Source organism: Pelobates fuscus, chromosome 7 (genome assembly GCF_036172605.1).
Source record: "Pelobates fuscus isolate aPelFus1 chromosome 7, aPelFus1.pri, whole genome shotgun sequence".
NCBI lineage: Eukaryota > Metazoa > Chordata > Amphibia > Anura > Pelobatidae > Pelobates > Pelobates fuscus.
Window position 1 is genome coordinate 161835919 of NC_086323.1, and position 21230 is coordinate 161857148.

Below are 21230 nucleotides of genomic sequence, written 5' to 3' on the forward strand. Positions count from 1 at the left end.
AGTGAAATTGCAGGGGAATGATCTATACACTAAAACTGCTTTATTTAGCTAAAGTAATTTAGGAGACCATAGTGTTCCTTTAATAGAGCAATAGAAGTGGGGAACAATAATAAAATTTCCCTCTAGCCAGATACAGTTTAATTCTGGACTAAGAATGTGGATACTACATTTCAGATAAACCAATCCCGCTATGAGAAATATTTCAACAGGCAGCAACTTGGGAAAATAGGAAAATACTGAGATCACATTTAGATTCAATGTATGGTTTGCAGATAAGGGGTGGTCAGTAGATGGATAGAAATCCTGCTGCAATGGAACTACAGACAAGTTACATAATGCAATGGATGCCTGTGAGTCATGACAGTTGCAGTTTTACCATAACAAGACAGTCCCAATTTAGGGTGCTATTCCCGACCTTCCCCCCCCCCCCTTGGCAAGTCTCAAAAGCGGATCCACAGTGTCCAAACAACACAGCACTATTTACACTGCAATACTCAGCTGACCATGCACACACTATGTGACAAACAAAGTTGAATTACCTGCCAGCTGTTATCCATGGAAATCCCCCTCTGCACACGTATGATGTACTCCTGCAGAACAGAAACACCGCAATTAGTTGTAAACAAGGCCTGGAGTCAGTACAACAGAGCTAGCTTCTAGACAATCCAGCAAAAGAGCATGAAAGCCCCTGCGTGCAATGGGCTGGGGTTCTGACCAATTTAATTTAAAAGCACAGTTTATGTCAGTGAGCAGGAATGGCTCGAGAATTCTCACTCTGGCCATTTTCACCAATAATATGTACATTATTATGATTACTGGTATTTAAATAGCGCCAGCACATTCCGTAACGCTTTACAATATTATCAAAGGGGGAGATTTAACAATAAATGAGAATTACAAAAACTTACAGGAACAATAGGTTGAAGAGGGTCCTGCTCAAACGAGCTTATAGTTTATATGAAGTGGGGCGTAAAACCCAACAGGACAGCAATCAAACAAGGTGGAGTGAAGCAGAGCTGGAGGAGAGAGTAGAGTGCTGCCCTTTAGGAGAGAGCAAGGGCCAGGTATGTGAGGTAGAGGTTACTCTGGGAGGCCATAAGCTTTCCTAAACAGGGGTTTTGAGGCACTTTTTAAATGATTAAAGATTATGAGAGAGCTTGATGGTCGTAGACAGGCTATTCCAAAGGAATGGAGCCACCCACGAGAAGTCCTGCAAGTGTGAGTTGGCCGTACGGGTGCAAGCAGCCGACAGGAGAAAGTCATGGGCAGAGTGGACAGACCGAGAAGGGGCATTCCTGCGGATCTGTGAAGAAATAAAGGAGGGGCTAGACTTGTTCAGTGCTTCATAAGTGTGGATTTGTACCTTTAATTTACTCCCATAGGATACAGGAAGCCAATGTAAGGACTAACAGAGGGGAGAGGTGTGAGAGGAGAGACAGGAGAGAAAAATCAGTGTAGCTGCAGCATTCATTACAGACTGTAGCGAGGCAATACGACTTGTGGGAAGACCTATTAGGAGACAGTTACAATAATCCACGCGTGGACAAGCCCCTTAGTAGCATCTTGTGTAAGAAAGAGGCGAATGCGGGCTATGAAATCTACAGGATTTGGTAACAGATTGGATGTGAGGCTCAAATGTCAGGCTAGAAACAAGTATAACGCAAAGACAGCGCGCTTGCAAGAATGGACTGATGTGGGTACCACTCACATGAAGGGAGAGCAAAAGAGGGGAATCAGTATTAGGAGGAGGAAAGACAAGGAGTTCACTTTTAGAGAGATTGAGTTTCAAAAACCGGGAGGACATCCAATCAGAGATGGAAGAAAGGCAAGCAGTGACACGTTGCAGGACGGCAGGGGAGAGGTATATCTGTATGTGCAGGTGGTATTGGAATCCAAATGAGTTAATAAGTTTGCCAAGAGAGGCAGTATAAAGCGAAAATAGAAGGGGACCAAGTACAGAGCCTTGGGGGACTCCCAACAGAGACAGGACGAAGGGAGGAGGTATCATTAGCAAAGGAGACACTGAATGAGCATTGGGAGAGAGAGGAGGAAAACCAAGAGAGGACAGTGTCACAGATACCGAGTGATTGAAGAGTTTGGAGAAGGAGAACATGGTCAACAGTGTCAAAGGCAGCAGAGAGGTCAAGAAGAATTAGTATAGAGTAGTGCCCTTTGGATTGAGCTGCGATTAGGTCGTTAGTGAGTTTAATAAGTCTCGGAGGGGAGGGGGCGGGAGCCAGACTGAAGAGGGTCAAGGAGAGAGTTGGAATTGAGGGAGCAAGTCAGATGGGTAAAGCCAAGTCTTTCCAGAAGCTTTGAGGAAAAAGGGAGCAGGGATATGGGAAGATAGTTAGAAGGAGAGGATGGGTCTAGAGATGTTTTGGTTTTTTATTTATTTATTTTTTTAAGATGGGTACTACGGCAGCATGTTTAATGGCAGCAGGGACAACACCAGAAGAGCAGTTGAAGATGTGTGCTAAGGAAGACACAAGACAAGAGGAGAGAGATCTGATAAGGTGAGATAGGACAGGATCAAGTGGGCAAGTGGTGGGGCGAGAGGAAAGGAGAAGCACAGTCACCTCTTGTTCAGTAGCATGGAAGAATGCCTTAAGGATAGGAAAGGCATGACCCAGGTGTGGTTGAGAGAGAGAGAGAGAGGGAGGGGCAAGGTGGTGAGAATTATTTCCTTAGCTGTTCAATCTTGTCGGTAAAGTAGCATGCAAAGCTATCGGCTGTAAGGTTAGTTTGGGGGGTGGCCACAGCAGGGCAAAGAAGAGAGTTAAAGGTATTAAAAATACACCTGGGATTGCGGGAGCATGAGCCAATGAGGGAGGAAAAGTATGACTGTTTGGCAAGGGCAAGGGCTGTGCTGTATGAACGCAACATGAATTTGTAGTGGAGGAAGTCAGACTGGGTGCATGACTTCCTCCAGCAGCGTTCAGCAAAACGGGAGCATCTCTGCAGGTAGAGTGTTGATTTAGTGTGCCACGGTTGGGGGCATGTTCTCGAAGTGCATGTTTGGAGCAGGGCTTCAGCGTCCAGGGCAGTGGTTAGGGTAGTGTTATATGAGGAAATAGTCAGTGAGGGTCAGGAGAAAGTAGGGATGGATAGAAGTTGGGAATCAATATTAGCTGATAGCTGCTGGAGGTCAATATAATTCAGATTTCTTCTTAGTTGACGGGGGTTAGGTTGAGGATGATAGTGTAAGGTGATCTATACATGTCAGAAATGTCAAAGTGCCCAGGTAAGATTATACAGTGTTTATGGCAGCTGCTGGTTCATAGTAGACCGTAGAACCTCTGACCATCCTAAAATGTTTTTTTTGGGTTTGTTTTTTCACTATTACTGGTAGATCCTGTTTACACATTGTATTACCCTAATGAATAGGTTTATTGTACATAAACAATAAACACAATATGAAAAACAGTGAATTGACCCTGCGGAGGTGATATTAACTGCACTTTGGTGAGGGGGCACATTATTCCCTCATATAAATGTGACAGACTACCAGGAGAAGCAATCACTAATCAGGGATTATTTTATAATCCAACAGGAATCCCAGAAACCAAGCTTTTTAACAAACAGATCACATTTCCTGTTAATCTATATGTCTAAATGTAGTATTATAAGCAGCTCTATTCTCCTGTAAAAACTTGCAGCTGCCTGTTTGATAAACAACATACGTCAGAGGATTTAAAAAACCAAACCGTGAAATATCATTTTGCAGCTTGCTTGAAAGCTTGAGTCCAAAAATACATACTAACTCTCTACCTATACTTACTACAGTCAGCTTCCCGGAGGTGTAAATGCTGATTCAACACTACGATCGGGAAACCGAAATGCTGACTTAGTTGGAAAACAGCAAAAATAAAGAAAGACAAAAAATATCCAGGATATAACAATTGTGGAATTTCAAGTTTCTTGGAATCACGGAAAATAGAGTTCGGATACTAGCGGAAAATGTCCAGTCACTCAATGACAAGAGTGGGAAAGTGGAAAAAACATTTTAAATTTTTTAAATGTCAATAGGGCTTCACCAGGAACAGCTCTAATGATGCTTTTAAAAAAAAAAAAAAAAAAAAGAGATGTATACGTAGAATCCTTGAATAAAGACGTGTATGCAGCTACTGACCCAATTTATCGTGATTGTGAAACATAGTGTCAATATGTTTGACAGAAAGAGGAACTGTCACCCGATTTGGTGACCGTTCAATCCCCCCTTTTACCACCAAAAACCTATTGTAGAGTTAACTGGAGAAAGGAGTTTAGGACCTTTGCCGGGCTTCTGAGTACTAGTGAGTGCATCTTCCAATGATGCCTTGAGGTTCTGCCTTATAAAGCGGAGAGCAACTTTCATTTTTTAGGTTATGCTGCGCATGCACGTTCACTGATTTTATATGTGCATGTTTTTATGTATTGACATCATATACCAGACTGCAGTGACATTGCTGCAAGTGATGATTATTGTCATCAACACTTTTTTGGGGGAAAAACAAACAAACAAACAAACAAAAAAAAAAACAACAGAGGTTCACGAAAAACTTTATTCAGAGCAGACATGCAAATATGTATATTTGAATGACTAGGTCATACAGCTTATATCCCTTTCTGAAATAAAGCTGAATGAACCCAAGATGTTAAACAATGCATTTGAACAGCAGCTCTATAGACAATGATGTATTGGAAGTCACTGAATGCTGTCAGCTACGTAGAACTTGTGATCCCAAATTATCTGGAAAGACCTACCAGTACACCAACGATTATACATTCTTTGGTTCTATATAATATCCAAATTTAAATGTAATTCGTCTTCATCAGCAAAGAGAAGCGAACGCCATGGTGCTTCTGGAATGCTCATACTGATCTTGTCCTGTCCTTGTTTCAGATGTGCTCAACATGTTGCAATACGGTTGAGTGGATTATTCAAGGTTTCTTTTACACGAAAACGAAACCAAGCCATATGCACTCTGGGGTCTTCCAAAAATAATTTGACCCCCAGCTGCAAAGGAATGCCGTTTGAAGCTTCAGGAATCTTTAGAAATACACTTAATGATTAAATGCAGGCCGCAGATCAAAGCAGAAAGTCTCACACTCTCTTTATAGGCTGTTTAATCCTCAACCAGCATTTTATCCTACTCCTCATAGTTTAACCAGTCATGGAGTAGCCATAAGGCATGGAGTAGCCATAAGGTTACAAAACTACTACTCCCATGATGCATTGCTTGCCTTTAGGCTGGCAAAGCTTCATGGACTTGTAGCTCTTTTTTCAACTCCTTTTTGGTCATCCCTGTTATGACTCATTATGGCTCTGATAGCCAAGGAGTTTAAAAAAAAAAAAAAAAAAAAAAAGTGAAAAACTTAAAAATATCTACAATCTAATATCGAATGTCAATCTAATCTCAATTTTTTTTTTTATAGAGTTGAAACAGAACACTCAAAGTAAATGAGATAAAGAACTGGCAGTGATAGCCAGAATACAAACAGCAGTTAAAGTGGTTCGGTCACCAAAAATAATAGAGGCACTTCCGCAGCTAACCTCTGCTGTAGCTTAAATATCTGAGATTGGCGCAGTGCGACGTTTGCACTAGCCTCTCAATGCTTCCCTATGGCAGTGGAATAAACTCTTTCAGTGTGGCAGAGAAGGGGTCCAGTGGAACACTGTAGTGTTAGGAATACAACGTACACTATAGTGTTCCTTTAATTCATGAAACCCGTCTTAGGGACGTGAAAAGTCTTCCACATATATAATGGTAATAAGGATGTCATGCGTATTAGCTAGAACTCCAGTGCCACACAATGGTGAGGTGGTCATTCATGTCATGATACACGCCGGTATGAAAGGAAAGCTATTTGTATATTTATTTATTTTTTTGTGCAAAGATATGAGTAAATACCTTGTTTCAGAGAAACCATTTTTTTGGAGGAAGCCACCTTTACTTCTGTATTTTCAGAAGTACAGCTTATCAGACCAAAATCCATGTCTTTAATCAAGCGTTCATGCACATGCATGAACCCTGAAATCTTACGAGTGCACTATAAAAAAATGTGAGACTTTGTAAATGTTCAGCCAAAAAGGTTGAAAGATGGCTGCCACCAGAGATGGCCAGAAATGCATTTAAAAAGTGTTATTAAATTATATAAATTAATTACAAACTAATGCACAGACATGCTATGCTACACATGGTATTTTCAGTAATAATAAATATTAGGTCAGTTTTAATTTATATCACTCCATTCTACCTGCTTCTGAATGTGGAACATCCCTAGCTAATCCTTCAAGAGATGGACTTCATGAAATAGATATTTTTAGTTCACACCGTTATTAATGATCATCAAAAGGAGCATTTCTTGTGGTTCTGTCTTAATGAGACAGCTAGCTAAATAATCTGAGTAATTGTTTATTGTATTTCATTTCAATGTTTCATAATTGTATAACATGTCCGAGGTGAGTCTTGAAAACGTGCACTTTAAATGAATATATTTTGTTAAAGCAGTTCTGTCAGCTTATGGGGTCTTTGCATTTTTTTATTTTTACAAAAACAGAATAGGAGAGCGATGAGAACAGGCAAAAGCTTAAAAAAACGCTCAGTAGCTTGCCCTCCGATGAGCAGTCCCATCAGGTCTCATAAATGTGTTTGCTCACGTGCGCCATTACAGATAGAACCTATATAATTTGCATATCAGACTAATCCCGCCCATAAGGGCAGTCAAATCCGTTGAGCAAACCCAGATGAGCGATTTGGCCTTCATTGGGCCTCGTCAACAAGGTACAGCAGATACCCCTCTAGTGAGCACAGGGTCCATGTTTGGATTTCCCTTTTAACTTAGGGAGAGCCTCATATGCAACAAAAACACAGCATAGGAGAATATAGGGTCTCCCTGAGCTAAACATCTGGAGTTCTGAAGGTTGCCTACCTCTGCTCTAGTGAAAGCAGCTGTGGAGGGTCATTAACTAAACTACAAACTGCAGAGATTTTGGAAATTGTGGAAATCGTGGCAGAGCTGAAAACATGACTAAATAAGAAAATGTCTCTAATTCAGCTATTTTGGCCTCACAGGCCATAATTACCAAAGTGAGAATTCAAAGTTAATTTAAAATAGCCGAATGGAAAATTTCTCGAAGGTTGCTATGCTCTTTAAAATTAATTACGACGGTGTGTGTCAAGGTGTGTATATCTGTGCTTGTTTGTGCCAGTGTGTGTGTGTGCGCGTGTGCATGTGCGTGTGTATCCGTCACCCAGATACACACACTGGAACATAGTAGCACACACCTTGACACACAGATACACACATCTTGACTCACAAATACACACACTGGCATATACACACACTTGCACCCACAGATACACACTGGCACAGTGGGACACAGATACACACACTGACACACAAATACACACACCTTGACACACAGTGTGTATTTGTGTGTGTGTATGTATGTTTGTGTGTATGTATACCTGTGTTTGTATGTGTCTGTGTATCAAGGTGTGTGTATCTGTGTTTGTATGTGCCAGTGTGTAGGAATCTGACACACAGATACACACACACTGGCAGATCGTGGCACACAGATACACACCTTGACACACAGTGTGTATGTATCTGTGAGTCAAGGTGTGTATCTATGTTTCAAAGTGTGTGTATCTATGTTTGTATGTGCCGGTGTGTGTCAAGGTGTGTATATCTGTGTGTGTATGTATGTATGTATGTATGTATGTACAACCAGATACACACACACACACTGGAACATAGTGGCACACAGATGCACACCTTGACACACAGATACACACACTGACATATACGCACACTTGCACCCACACATGCACACTAGCACATACACACACATACACAGTTAAATACACACAGTGACACATACACAAACCTTGCCACACAGATACACACATTAACACACTCAGACACATTTACTCTTTGACAGACACACAAACACATACAAACTCCCTAACAGACACACATACAATTTTTTAATTTTTTTTTTACATTTTACTCCACCCAGCCCTCCTACCTTTAGGAGTGATGGCATGGAGTCCCTGGGGTCCAGTGGGGCTGCTAAGCGGCTGGCGTGTGGACGGCGAGAGAGCAGTGATCTCCCTGCTCAGCTCCCTCGCGCGCGCCTCTTAGTGATGCCAGAGCCGGAGTGACGTCATATTCCAGCCCCAGCACCACTGCTGCGTGCGAGAGGGAGCTGAGCAGGGAGATCACTGCTCACTGCTCCCTCCCCGCCCAGGGCCATTTAATTTTTTTTTTACTTTTGGCGGAACCCCAATTGGGAAACGCTGGCTTAGTGCATGTTTGGTCATTTGGTCCGTAACTGTTGTCCATTTCTATTTAGAGCAAGTCCCACTTTAAAAAAAACACATTCCCCGACAAATCCGCCTCACATGATACGCAAACTCGGACACACCTAGACATAAGCTATGATCACCGAATCTGCCACAGACAAACATACCGACCATGACTACATAAGAACACATATCTATACGGGGAAACAAACCGAACGGTAAAACAGGTCAGATTAGGGACCCGACACCCCCCTTCAACCCTATACAACCCCTCACCTGTTCTACCACCTATACCTCTCAAGGTACACAACCCGACACACATATCAAATAGCGGAAAATATTGAACTAGAACGTGAACAAACTAGATAGGGCACCCGTACCCCCTCCCTCTGCTACTTTTGTACCCCCCCTCCCCCTTAGATTCAGAACAATATTAAAGATTACACACAAAGTACTGGTACCCGGATACACAGCAATTAATGTAACCAAAGACGAATTGTACCTAACATGCTTATACAGTATGACTGTTAATGCCAACAATGTTACGCTTGGCACTGTTTGAACCACCTACCCTGTTGCCTCATCCTCCCCTGTACCCTCTACCAACGACAATGAAAATAACCTTTCTTAAAAATAACGATGTTAAAAAACTAAAAATAAGCAAACAGGGTACCCGTACCCCCTCCCCTTTCTATTTTTGTACCCCTCCCTAACCCTTAGAATCAGCACAGCAACAAATGTTGCATGGATAGCACAAAAGTACCAACATACGTATGATATTGCAACCAATGAAAGACCTTACCTTGCAAGTATATTATGTAAATAAGCAATGGTAAATAAGCTTTTTGACCTCTGTAACAATAATTTTATTCCCTTGTTCTTTTCTGTACCCCCACCCCAATGACACTGAAAACATTATAAAATATGACAAAAATAAAGAAAACACATTAAACATTAAAATAAATGTATTGTTTTATAAAAAGTCATATATATATTTTAAAAGCAGCGTATACACATTACAAGCTACTTTCTCTCCTGTCCAGCCTTTGTTTCCTGAAACTGAAGGGAGACAGACACAAACTGCTGGGCGACAGTCTCACAATGTCCTGACAAAGGTTTCAAATTTATTACAGTATGTTACTTAGTTTAACCCCTTAAGGACCAAACTTCTGGAATAAAAGGGAATCATGACATGTCACACATGTCATGTGTCCTTAAGGGGTTAAAAACATGTTGCTGCAATTAAATTGTTTTATGTAGCTGACGATTCTGTTTGTTTTCATTTATTATTATTGTAGCCAGTTTTGTTTACATTTTTAAAATGCTGCTTATAGGAACTCTAAGCATCTGGAATACCAATCTGCAAGAAAATACAATGATTTCAGCTGCAGGGTTAAAATGGGGTGGGGTGAAAATGAGTCTCCCTCCATGCTTAAATGGTTCAATCAAATGGAGGAGCTGCGAGCGATCGAAGAGCTTACCATGCTAGCAAACGAAAAGCAACACCAGACGTACTTAGACATCTGGACACACTGGTTACTGACCACGACAAAAACCCGACTTTTTGAAGCTCCTACATAACTGATGACAGTAAGGGACACAGACCGGACTGCCACACAGACCGACGACAGACCCTCCTCCTCTTTCCTGGTACTTACCTAATCCCTCACCCTAACCCCTTACAGCAAGCGACACCGAACAAGTGTCACGAAGGCTAAATAAACAGTGTGAATACAACATCCTTCCACTCATATCCCCTTACCGAATGTGATACCTACCCACTCTGATACCGTAGACAGAAGGTAACAGAGGTCCTGCACAATCATGTTACCATGAAATCGCAGAATAGTCGAAGCGGACTCACCTCAACCACACATGTAGGAAACGAACACACACCCCCTCAAACACCAGGGGGGAGACAGAGGGGAGAGAACCAGGCGACAGGGATAGGTGGCCTGGGAGATCATACCTGGCCTGATGGACCGGAAGAGCGAAGGTGGGAGGCCCCAATAACTAGATAGCAAGGAAGCAAGGGATCACTGAGTACGTACTGACTAGAGGGGCTAGGGAGCTCACACACACGAGATTTGGATGTTTAATGATATAAGGGACCTGCGTGTCCAGTCTACGGAAGGGCCTGCGTGCCTACGATACAATTGTAGTTTGAGTTTTATTGACAAATGGTAGACCTGCGAGTCTATGTGTTACATGCCTCTACTTTCTTCTATATTGGCTACAATAATAAAAATTATATTTACAAAAAAAATAAAAATGGGGTGGGGTGACATGACACCAAAACCACTGCATTGCAATCAAGTGGTCTGGGTGCCTACAGTCCTCCTTTAAATCTAAGGGAACTTGCAAATCACAAGCAAGACATTGGGGTATCTCTCAACAAGCTGACATGGGGTCTGTTGCCTCTCTACTGGTTGTCCACAACTTAAGGACGAAGAATTTTGCTGTGCGCAAAAGGAATTATATGTAACACGCACAAAAAAGAAGTACAGAATCACTCCTGCAGCAACACACGACTGGTATGCCTTCTGCAACATGTTTGTGATTAATAAACAGAATTTCGACTGTGTAACATCTGTCTCCAAATGGTAGGGTAAAAAGACTCTCATGGCTCACAAACAGCAGGATTTATTATTCATTAAAGCAGGATTTGTATTCATTAGCCCCATGGAAGCAAACAACAATGTCATTGATGAATTGAAAAGAACAAATAATTATTTCTAAGTTTAAACTAAGCCAACTTAGAACCCATTGTTAAAAAATATAGTTCTGATTAACCTTTAAACACACCTTTAGCTATGGCAAGGCAGTTTGCATGCTATACAAACTAGTCCACAACATGGCATTACCTATCCAATGGTCTTAATAAACCTTTACATTTTTACTTCGCTGTAATACTACACAAATCACTATTTAGCCTGAAATTAGTATGTGGTATTTAAAGTTGCCAATTTTCTGAGAACGATAACTTTTTTTAAAAAAAATCCAAGTCTTCTTATTCTTCAAAGCAGTTCAAAATGTGGAATTCATAATATCATTTATCCATCTTTCTCCAGAACTGTGCCTATCGAGACAGAGGCTGTGAAGACTCAAATTATTTTTTTTAATAAAAAAAAAACAAAACAAAAAAACCACTATATATGTTATTTATTTCTTATTTAAAAAAAAAAAAAAAAAGTTAGTCAGTTACTTGTATTCATGCCAGCCTGACCAACATCATAAGACATCACAAGATATCCACTCTCACCCATTTCTCTGTTCTTTGTAAGCATCCCGTGTGGTGCATTTGACTCTGTTGTCACATCTAAATTAAACTTCTAGACTAGAACAATTGGGGCAATATCTATTTTTCAAGTGAGCAAACATTAGATAAAACCACAAAACAAACATGGATCTAATACCAGGTAAAGCAATCTTCAGCACTCTTGATGTTGCGGACTACATCTCCCCTGAAGCTTTGGCAGCATTATGGCTGTAAGAGCTTTATACAAGATGTAGTCCATAACATCTAGAATGTCAGCGGTTGCCTAACCCTGAACTAGTAGATTCCATCAGTATGGGTAAAATAATCAGGTAATGATGGCTTTCCACATCTCCAACAAACCCACCTGTACACTTCAGTGCTATACTGGGTTACCACAAGGATGTGTAACCTACATTGGCGCTGGGTCTAGGAGGGCTGTGCAATTACGGCATTAGTTTTAGGGATGCTCCCTTTAACTGTCCCGTGATTCACTTCTATACTGTGTAGTAACCTGAATCTGTCATGAGGCTAGAGCCTCTTGCTAAGAGTGATAAATTGCACGTTCGCTTGAGCAGGGTCCTCACCAATCTATTGTTCCTATAACATGTTTTAATTGTCTCATTTATAGTTAAATCCCCCCTTCATAATATTTTAAAGAGCTGCAGTATAAGTTGCCAATAATAATAGTTACAGACAAGCATGTCAAACTCAAAGTCTAGCACGGGTCACATAAACAAGGTTTAAGTTTTAAGGTTTAAGTTTATGTGAGCCACAAAAAAAAAAACTTAAATTTTCATAGAAACATACCGTATATACTCGAGTATAAGCCGACCCGAATATAAGCCGAGGCCCCTAATTTTACCCCAAAAAACTGGGAAAACGTATTGACTCGAGTATAAGACTAGGGTGGGAAATGCAGCAGCTACTGGTAAATTTCTAAATAAAATTAGATCCTAAAAAAATTATATTAATTGAATATTTATTTACAGTGTGTGTATATAATGAATGCAGTGTGTGTGTATATGAATGCAGTGTGTGCGTATATGAATGCAGTGTGTGCGGATGAGTGCAGTGTGTGCGGATGAGTGCAGTGCGTGCGGATGAGTGCAGTGCGTGCGGATGAGTGCAGTGCGTGCGGATGAGTGCAGTGCGTGCGGATGAGTGCAGTGCGTGCGTATGAGTGCAGTGCGTGCGTATGAGTGCAGTGCGTGCGTATGAGTGCAGTGCGTGCGTATGAGTGCAGTGCGTGCGTATGAGTGCAGTGCGTGCGTATGAGTGCAGTGCGCGGACGAGTGCATTGCGCGGACGAGTGCATTGCGCGGACGAGTGCAGTGCGCGGACGAGTGCAGTGCGCGGACGAGTGCAGTGCGCGGACGAGTGCAGTGCGCGGACGAGTGCAGTGCGCGGACGAGTGCAGTGCGCGGACGAGTGCAGTGCCGCGGATGAGTGCAGTGCGCGGATGAGTGCAGTGCGCGGATGAGTGCAGTGCGCGGATGAGTGCAGTGCGCGGATGAGTGCAGTGCGCGGATGAGTGCAGTGCGTGTGCGTATGAGTGCAGTGTGTGTGCGTATGAGTGCAGTGTGTGTGCATATACATTAATTGAATATTTATTTCCAGTGTGTGTATATAATGAATGCAGTGTGTGTGTATGAGTGCAGTGTGTGTATGAGTGCAGTGTGTGTATGAGTGCAGTGTGTGTATGAGTGCAGTGTGTGTATGAGTGCAGTGTGTGTATGAGTGCAGTGTGTGTATGAGTGCAGTGTGTGTATGAGTGCAGTGTGTGTATGAGTGCAGTGTGTGTATGAGTGCAGAGTGTGTGTGAGTGCAGTGTGTGTATGAGTGCAGTGTGTGTATGAGTGCAGAGTGTGTGTGAGTGCAGAGTGTGTGTGAGTGCAGTGTGTGTATATGAATGAAGTGTGAGTGTGTGATGCAGTGTGTGTTTGTGTATGTGTTGGTGGGGGTGGGCATTTGATATATTATTAATTATTATTTTTTTTATATTATTTTTTTATTATTATTATTTATTATTTAATTATTATTCTTTTTTTTTTTTTAATTATCTTTTTTTTTTCGTCCCCCCTCCCTGCTTGCTAGCTGGCCAGGGAGGGGGGCTCCTTCCCTGGTGGTCCAGTGTCATTGGTAGTTCAGTGGGGGGAGAGGGGTGCTGGCAGAGCTGTACTTACCTTTCCTGCAGCTCCTGTCAGCTCTCTCCTCCTCCTCGGTCTGTGCAGCTCCCTCTGTCAGCTCCCAGTGTAAGTCTCGCGAGAGCCGCGGCTCTCGCGAGACTTACACTGGGAGCTGACCGAGGTGCTGAACGGACGGCGCGGAGGAGGAGGGAGCTGACAGGAGCTGCAGGAAAGGTAAGTACAGCTCTGCCAGCACCCATCTCCCCCCAGTCTGTATTATGGCAATGTAAATTGCCATAATACAGACTCTGACTCGAGTATAAGCCGAGTTGGGGTTTTTCAGCACAAAAAATGTGCTGAAAAACTCGGCTTATACTCGAGTATATACGGTAGGTTTATTTTGAAAAGTACAGTATTAAAAAAAAAAAAAAAAAAAACAGCATCCCCCTCTACTAAACCCCAGCATCCCACATATACTAAATCCCAGCACCCCCCTCTATCCAACAAGCAGACTCCACTCACATTGCCGCTGCCAGTATGCGACTCCAGAGTCCCCAAATGGCGCTGTCTGCAACCTGTGCCAAATCTGATCCTCCCGCTATTTCTTGAAACCCTGTGAAGGTGGAGCACGTCAATGTTGCGTTGCGTGCCTCCATGCACCTCAGGGTACTCCACTGTCCAGTCGCAGCCAATGCAACACTGACAGACACACTGATACACTCAACTCGAAAGGTAAAGTGTGTGAGAAACATCCTACTGGCTCAGCATAGCGAATACTGTGCATATGCTGTAAGACTAACATTCCTATGAAATGGATTGGCTGAGAGATCACCACTAGTGAATTAGACCCAAGGTTTGTTTTTTTAAATCTACCGTATATACTCGAGTATAAGACGAGTTTTTCAGCACATTTTTTGTGCTGAAAAACACTCACTCGTCTTATACTCGAGTCAGTTGTCTGTAATTCTCTCGAGTCAGTTGTCTGTAATTCTCAGTTGCTCTGCAATTCTCGCGAGAGCCGCAGGGTCAGAGCGTTGCCACGGGTTACCGTGGCAACACTCCGCGCGGCCGCGAGAGTTGCAGAGGGAGCTGACCTGGGAGCTGCAAGGACGGAGGAGAGAGAAGGGAGCTGACAGGAGCTGCTGTGAAGGTAAGTTACAGCTTCCTAACAGCCCCCCTCCTACAGCCCATCCACTGGACCACCAGGGAGTGAGAGCCCCCCTCCCTGGCCAGCTAACAAGCAGGGAGGGGGGACGAAAATAAAAATAAAAAAAATAACAATAAAATAAAAAAATAATAATAATACAAAAAATAATAACATAAAAAAAATATATATTACAATAATAATTAAATAATAATAATTAATAAAATGCCCACCCCACCAATGCTCTGCACTCTCACACACACACACTGCACTCACACACTGCACTCACACACACACTGCACTCACACACTGCACTCATACACACACTGCACTGCATTCATTATACACACACTGCACTCACACACTGCATTCATTATATACACACTGCACTCACACACTGCATTCATTATATACACACTGCACTCACACACTGCATTCATTATATACACACTGCACTCACACACTGCATTCATTATATACACACTGCACTCACACACTGCATTCATTATATACACACTGCACTCACACACTGCATTCATTATATACACACTGCACTCACACACTGCATTCATTATATACACACTGCACTCACACACTGCATTCATTATATACACACTGCACTCACACACTGCATTCATTATATACACACTGCACTCACACACTGCATTCATTATATACACACTGCACTCACACACTGCATTCATTATATACACACTGCACTCACACACTGCATTCATTATATACACACTGCACTCACACACTGCATTCATTATATACACACTGCACTCACACACTGCATTCATTATATACACACTGCACTCACACACTGCATTCATTAATTATATACACACTGCACTCACACACTGCATTCATTATATACACACTGCACTCACACACTGCATTCATTATATACACACTGCACTCACACACTGCATTCATTATATACACACTGCACTCACACACTGCATTCATTATATACACACTGCACTCACACACTGCATTCATTATATACACACTGCACTCACACACTGCATTCATTATATACACACTGCACTCACACACTGCATTCATTATATACACACTGCACTCACACACTGCATTCATTATATACACACTGCACTCACACACTGCATTCATTATATACACACTGCACTCACACACTGCATTCATTATATACACACTGCACTCACACACTGCATTCATTATATACACACTGCACTCACACACTGCATTCATTAATTATATACACACTGCACTCACACACTGCATTCATTAATTATATACACACTGCACTCACACACTGCATTCATTATATACACACTGCACTGCATTCATTATACAAACACTGCACTCATATACACACACTGCACTCCATTCATTATATACACACTGCATTCATACACACACAGCATTCATATACACACTGCATTCATACACACACACACTGCATTCATTATATACACACACTGTAAATAAATATTCAGTTAATATAACTTTTTTAGGATCTAATTTTATTAAAAAAATTACCAGTGTCTGCTGCATTTTCCACCCTAGTCTTATACTCTTGTCAATAAGTTTTCCCAGTTTTTTGGGGTAAAATTAGGTGCCTCGGCTTATATTCGGGTCGGCTTATACTCGAGTATATACGGTAATTAGACTGTATAACACCATTAACTATTAATTTGAAATTTTCTAAAGCTGGAATGTTCCTTTAAATATTCAAAAGTCGTAAGATATTTCATAGAATTCAGACAAGTTCAGAGTGTTCTTTAAATATTCAAATTCATTAGCATATTTCCTAGATTTCACAGACTAGTTTGTTTGGCCAGTTTCCAGAAGACAGCAAAGAACTACGTCATTGTGATATTTACAGATTCTGTTCAGATACCCCGAAATACACCACAACTTCACTTTTTTGCAATGAAAAAATCTGTTCCATGTAAAAGAGTATTGGGTTCCACATTATATACTACTACTTGGACTGGAATAGCAGCAAAGAGGAAATCTATACAATTCTCTGTTTTTATAGTCTCAAAGTGGACTTGTTATAGTTGTGTATATGTGTCTATACATATTATACAAATACACTAGTGTGCAAAAGTTTTAGGAAGGTGTGAAAAACGCTGCAAACTAAAAATACTTCCATACAGAAGTGGTAATAGTTTCATTTTTTTTTTTTTTTTTAAACAGATGCAAAGTGAGTTCACAGAAGAAAAATCTAAATCAAATCTATGTTTGGTGTGACCATCCTTTGCCTTCAAAACAGCATCAGTTCTTCAATGTACACTTGCACACAATTTTGTAAGGAACTTCGTAGGTACCGGTAAGTTGCTCCAGGCATCTAGGAGAACTAATCACAGTGGCTTCCTGTCTCTTCACGTAATTGACATGCTTGATGATGTTGAGATCAATGCTATGTGAGGGAAACGCCATCATTTTCAGGAATTATGTTCAGGGTTGTTGCCAATCTGCAGAACAAATGTCTCCCTAATCATATAGCCATATAGCCATATGCAGAAACGCAGCCCCAAAATTTGCAAACATTGCAGGCTGTCATTCTTCCACCACTCTCCAGCTAACAAACTGCCTTTTGATACAGCCATATATTCTAAAATTCTAACTCATCAGTCTGAGGATCTACTACAATTATCTGCTACCAAGATCATGTTTTGAAGCATAGGTGAGTCGTTCCTTTTCAACTCAGAAGGATGGCTTTTTGGTCACAGGTTTTCCATGAAGACCACATCTGGCCAGAATTTTCCACAGATGGATGGGTGCACCAGGGCTCTACTGCTTTTTGCCAATGGCAATACTGGACCATATTCAGATTGAGAAGGTATGCATTATTCTAAATTGTTGCAGCAAGAACACCATGATTATGAAGGCGCATGCAAATAATTACAGTGGAATACATTCCAGACAGTCTATTCACCCTAGCTGGACTACACACCCCTCTGATATGGTCACCAATTAAATCAGCACTTTATTTCCAGCATTATAAGCTCATGGCCATTATGGCTGTCTGGGCAATTGCCCGATTTGCCCAATGGCCAATCCAGGCCTGCATATGACATTTGGAAAATGGTGTAGTGCATCAAACATTTCAGGACACCATAACAAATGTAGAAGAAAATATCAAGTGAATCACTTGCAAGCTGGGGAAGAGGTTCTATAGTGTCCAAGTCACTGCAGCTGACCCCGCCACCATGGCTGAGGTCATCAAGCTTGATAATCCCAAATGAAAATATTGGGAAGCTGAAAAACATCAAGCTGGCCCAATAAAGTGGTCTCTGTGAGGTATTTAAACCCTGCAAGGTAAACATTGTGTGATGTAGTTAATTACACGTAGCTAAGATACTGTTATCACTGTACTGACCAGGTGCAGGAATGTAAGAACTGGAATTACGCGTCCCTCTCCTTTGTATCAGATGAGCCACGTGGTTAGACCGGATGGATGAGTTTAGACTCTATTTATTAAATAGGTTAAGGGTATGTGTGGGTGTAGTTAATTGTGGGAGGAGCTACAGTGCTATATAAGGAATGTACTCTATGTATTCAGTACTCAGACTTTGCTGTATTTTGGTGACGCTAGTCCCTCTGAGTCCCGATCGGTGATCCAATAAAGAATCTCTTCCTTCCTGAAGAAACCTGTGTCCATCTCTCTGTGCTTGGCTTCCGTCAGTTTCTCCGGTATCATTTGGTGCATTGGCCGGGAAGCTCATCGTTCAACGGTAGCTGAGAGGCAGAGGCGTGAGACGGTCTATCTTTGCCCACGTTCTCTACGGCTGCACCCCTGAACTTCTGCGTGGACCTCCCTTCGTCTCGGCGCCACTGGTCTGTTGTCCAGGAGATCATCGGCCTCTACGTGAGAAGTGCTGGGGTGTCCCCGTCGATGAGTGTGAACTCAGGTTCAGGAACGAGGAGGTAAGACAACTGCTGTTTTAGACGGCAGGACCCACTAGGGGTATACCGATTGTGCGGTAGGCCCAAAGGGGTTTTGAATCAGTGTATCTGCCCCCTCTGTCGGAGGGAAGGAGCGAAGGCGCACCGCTCGATCGAACGCTCTTTAGTCAGACCGTTTGATTTGGTTAGTCAGGCGGGGTCCTGGTGTAAATAGCCCTAGCCGGACACCGGTGTCTTGTCTAGACTAGCGTTCTAGGGTGTATATTACGTTCGCTAGGTCGGAGGGACCGGGAGACTAAGCGGCGCCTGTGTAAATTCGGTTCGCTAGTTCTCATCCTATCTGGGCTAAGTGGGAAGGCGTGTAAATTTGGAACCCACTAGACTTTTGATAGTGCGACTAAGAGGCGCCTGTGTAAATTCGGTTCTCTAGCTCGCTATATATGTGGTGATTGGGCAGTGTGGCTAACCAAAACGGGTGTATATAGTTTTAGGTAGTCCATTCAAGGTACTGGCCAATAGTTTAGTTGGGAATTGTAAATGTGTTAACGATTGTTTTAGTAAAGTGTATATCTTGTTAGATAGCGCGAGCTCAGCCGTCTAGCGAGAGTGTTAATAGTGTGTTGCTGTATTATAGTGCACGGTACCATAACCCTGTATATTTACTGACATTATATAATAAGTACTAATCATTGTCGTCCATTGCATGTTTAACACCATAACCACTAATAATTGTATTGTGACCTTAACTTGTGCTTTGACCTATGCTAACCGTACTGTAACCGCTATTTGTAAAAGACGATGTTACTGGGGTGTGTTATAGACGGGTAATTCGTATATAGAGAATTATAGCGTGGGTGACTGTATAGTTACGCCAAAGGGCATAATATTGATTATATAGTGACTGGTGTAACAGCTGTGTGTGTACGGGAATTCCCTGAGTGTTTATTGTTATTGTGTACGTTTCACTTGGTAACCGTACCACGTGGTGCTGTTGCCAGAGGAAACGGGTGTGACTGTTGAATAGTACGCGTGTATAGTATTCGTTGTCGACGACGTTCCATTGTTAAGTATGGGTGCGTCGCAGTCAACGATTCCGGATCCCTTAGGATGTATGGTTAAGAATTTTAAAAAGGGATTCAAAGTTTGTGATTTTGGGGTAAAGATGTCTCCTGTACGTTTGGTCACTTTGTGTACTAGGGAGTGGCCTACTTTGGTTGCGGCATGGCCGCCACGTGGCAGTTTGGATCCAACTCTGGTACAGCGCTTACACGTGGCTGTATCGGGTAGGCCTGAACTTTACGGCCAGTTTCCTTATATTGACTGTTGGAGACAGGCCGTAAATGACTCGCCAAAATGGCTCCAGACATGCCACGAGGAGCAGTGTCGCCTCATGGTAGCTAGGACTTGCTCGTCCACTAGGACTGGTGTTAGGCCCATTTTGGACACGCCCCCTGAGTCCGAGATCCCTTTGCCGCCCCCTTACTTTCCGTTAAGAAGAAGTGACGCAAACGCAGGAAGTCCTGCACCCCTCCCCTCATTACCCTCATCCACTTCCGCTTCCTCCTCCAGTACAGGATCCACCCCCCCTCGTACTAAATCTCCCCTTCCGGAACCAGAATCCACCCCCATTAGAAACGAATATCCTGATTTGGCGCCACTTCAGACTTCCGGTCAAGCTTCATCTAGCTCGGCTCGAAGTGTTTTATTTACGACCTTTTCCCAAAACCGACCTCCCACATCCCCATACCCTATCTCTCCCCGACCGGAACCCATGACTGACGCCTCTCTACGTAGCCCCATCCAAACCCGACAGTTGACTGGTGCCCAACAATTAAAGCACTATCAGATGCCTCTTCGTCTGAATCCCGGGTCAGCTTATATCGATGCCGCAGGTCAAATGGCACACGCTGACCCAGTCTTCGTATATGTCCCATTTACCACAACCGATCTTTTAAACTGGAAGACCCATAATTCCTCGTATACTGAGAAACCACAAGCTATGACTGATCTGTTCACCTCAATAGTACAGACGCATAATCCGACATGGGCTGATTGCCAGCAGTTACTAATGACTTTATTTAACAATGAGGAAAGGACAAGAATAAATCAAGCAGCCATTAAAGCATTAGAGGATAGAGCCCGTGCTTTGAACCAAGCCAATCCAGCAGCATGGGCCGCGACACACTATCCCAACACCGATCCCGATTGGAACGTAAATGGTGCTGATATGGTTCAACTCAGAGCCTATAGAGACGCTATAATTGCTGGCATGAAAGCCGGAGGAAAGAAAGCCATTAACATGTCGAAGACAGTTGAGGTGATCCAGAAAAGCGATGAAGCGCCCAGTGTCTTTTATGACCGATTATTGGAGGCATACCGCTTGTATACCCCCTTTAATCCGGAAGACGCAGACAATTCCCGAATGGTTAACTCCGCCTTTGTCAGCCAAGCATACGGAGATATTAAGCGCAAGCTACAAAAGTTAGAAGGGTTTGCAGGTATGT

At 42.5% G+C, this 21230-nt stretch overlaps 1 protein-coding gene across 2 annotated transcripts in view; it reads right to left on the reverse strand.

Annotated features, from left to right (window-relative positions):
* Positions 1 to 21230, reverse strand: part of PXK (PX domain containing serine/threonine kinase like) — a 100690-nt gene that overhangs the window by 47718 nt on the left and 31742 nt on the right. For both annotated transcript variants that reach the window (XM_063426866.1, XM_063426867.1), the window contains exon 2: positions 540 to 590. In XM_063426866.1, the coding sequence (XP_063282936.1) occupies positions 540 to 590 (51 nt within the window). The remainder of the gene's footprint in view (positions 1 to 539; positions 591 to 21230) is intronic.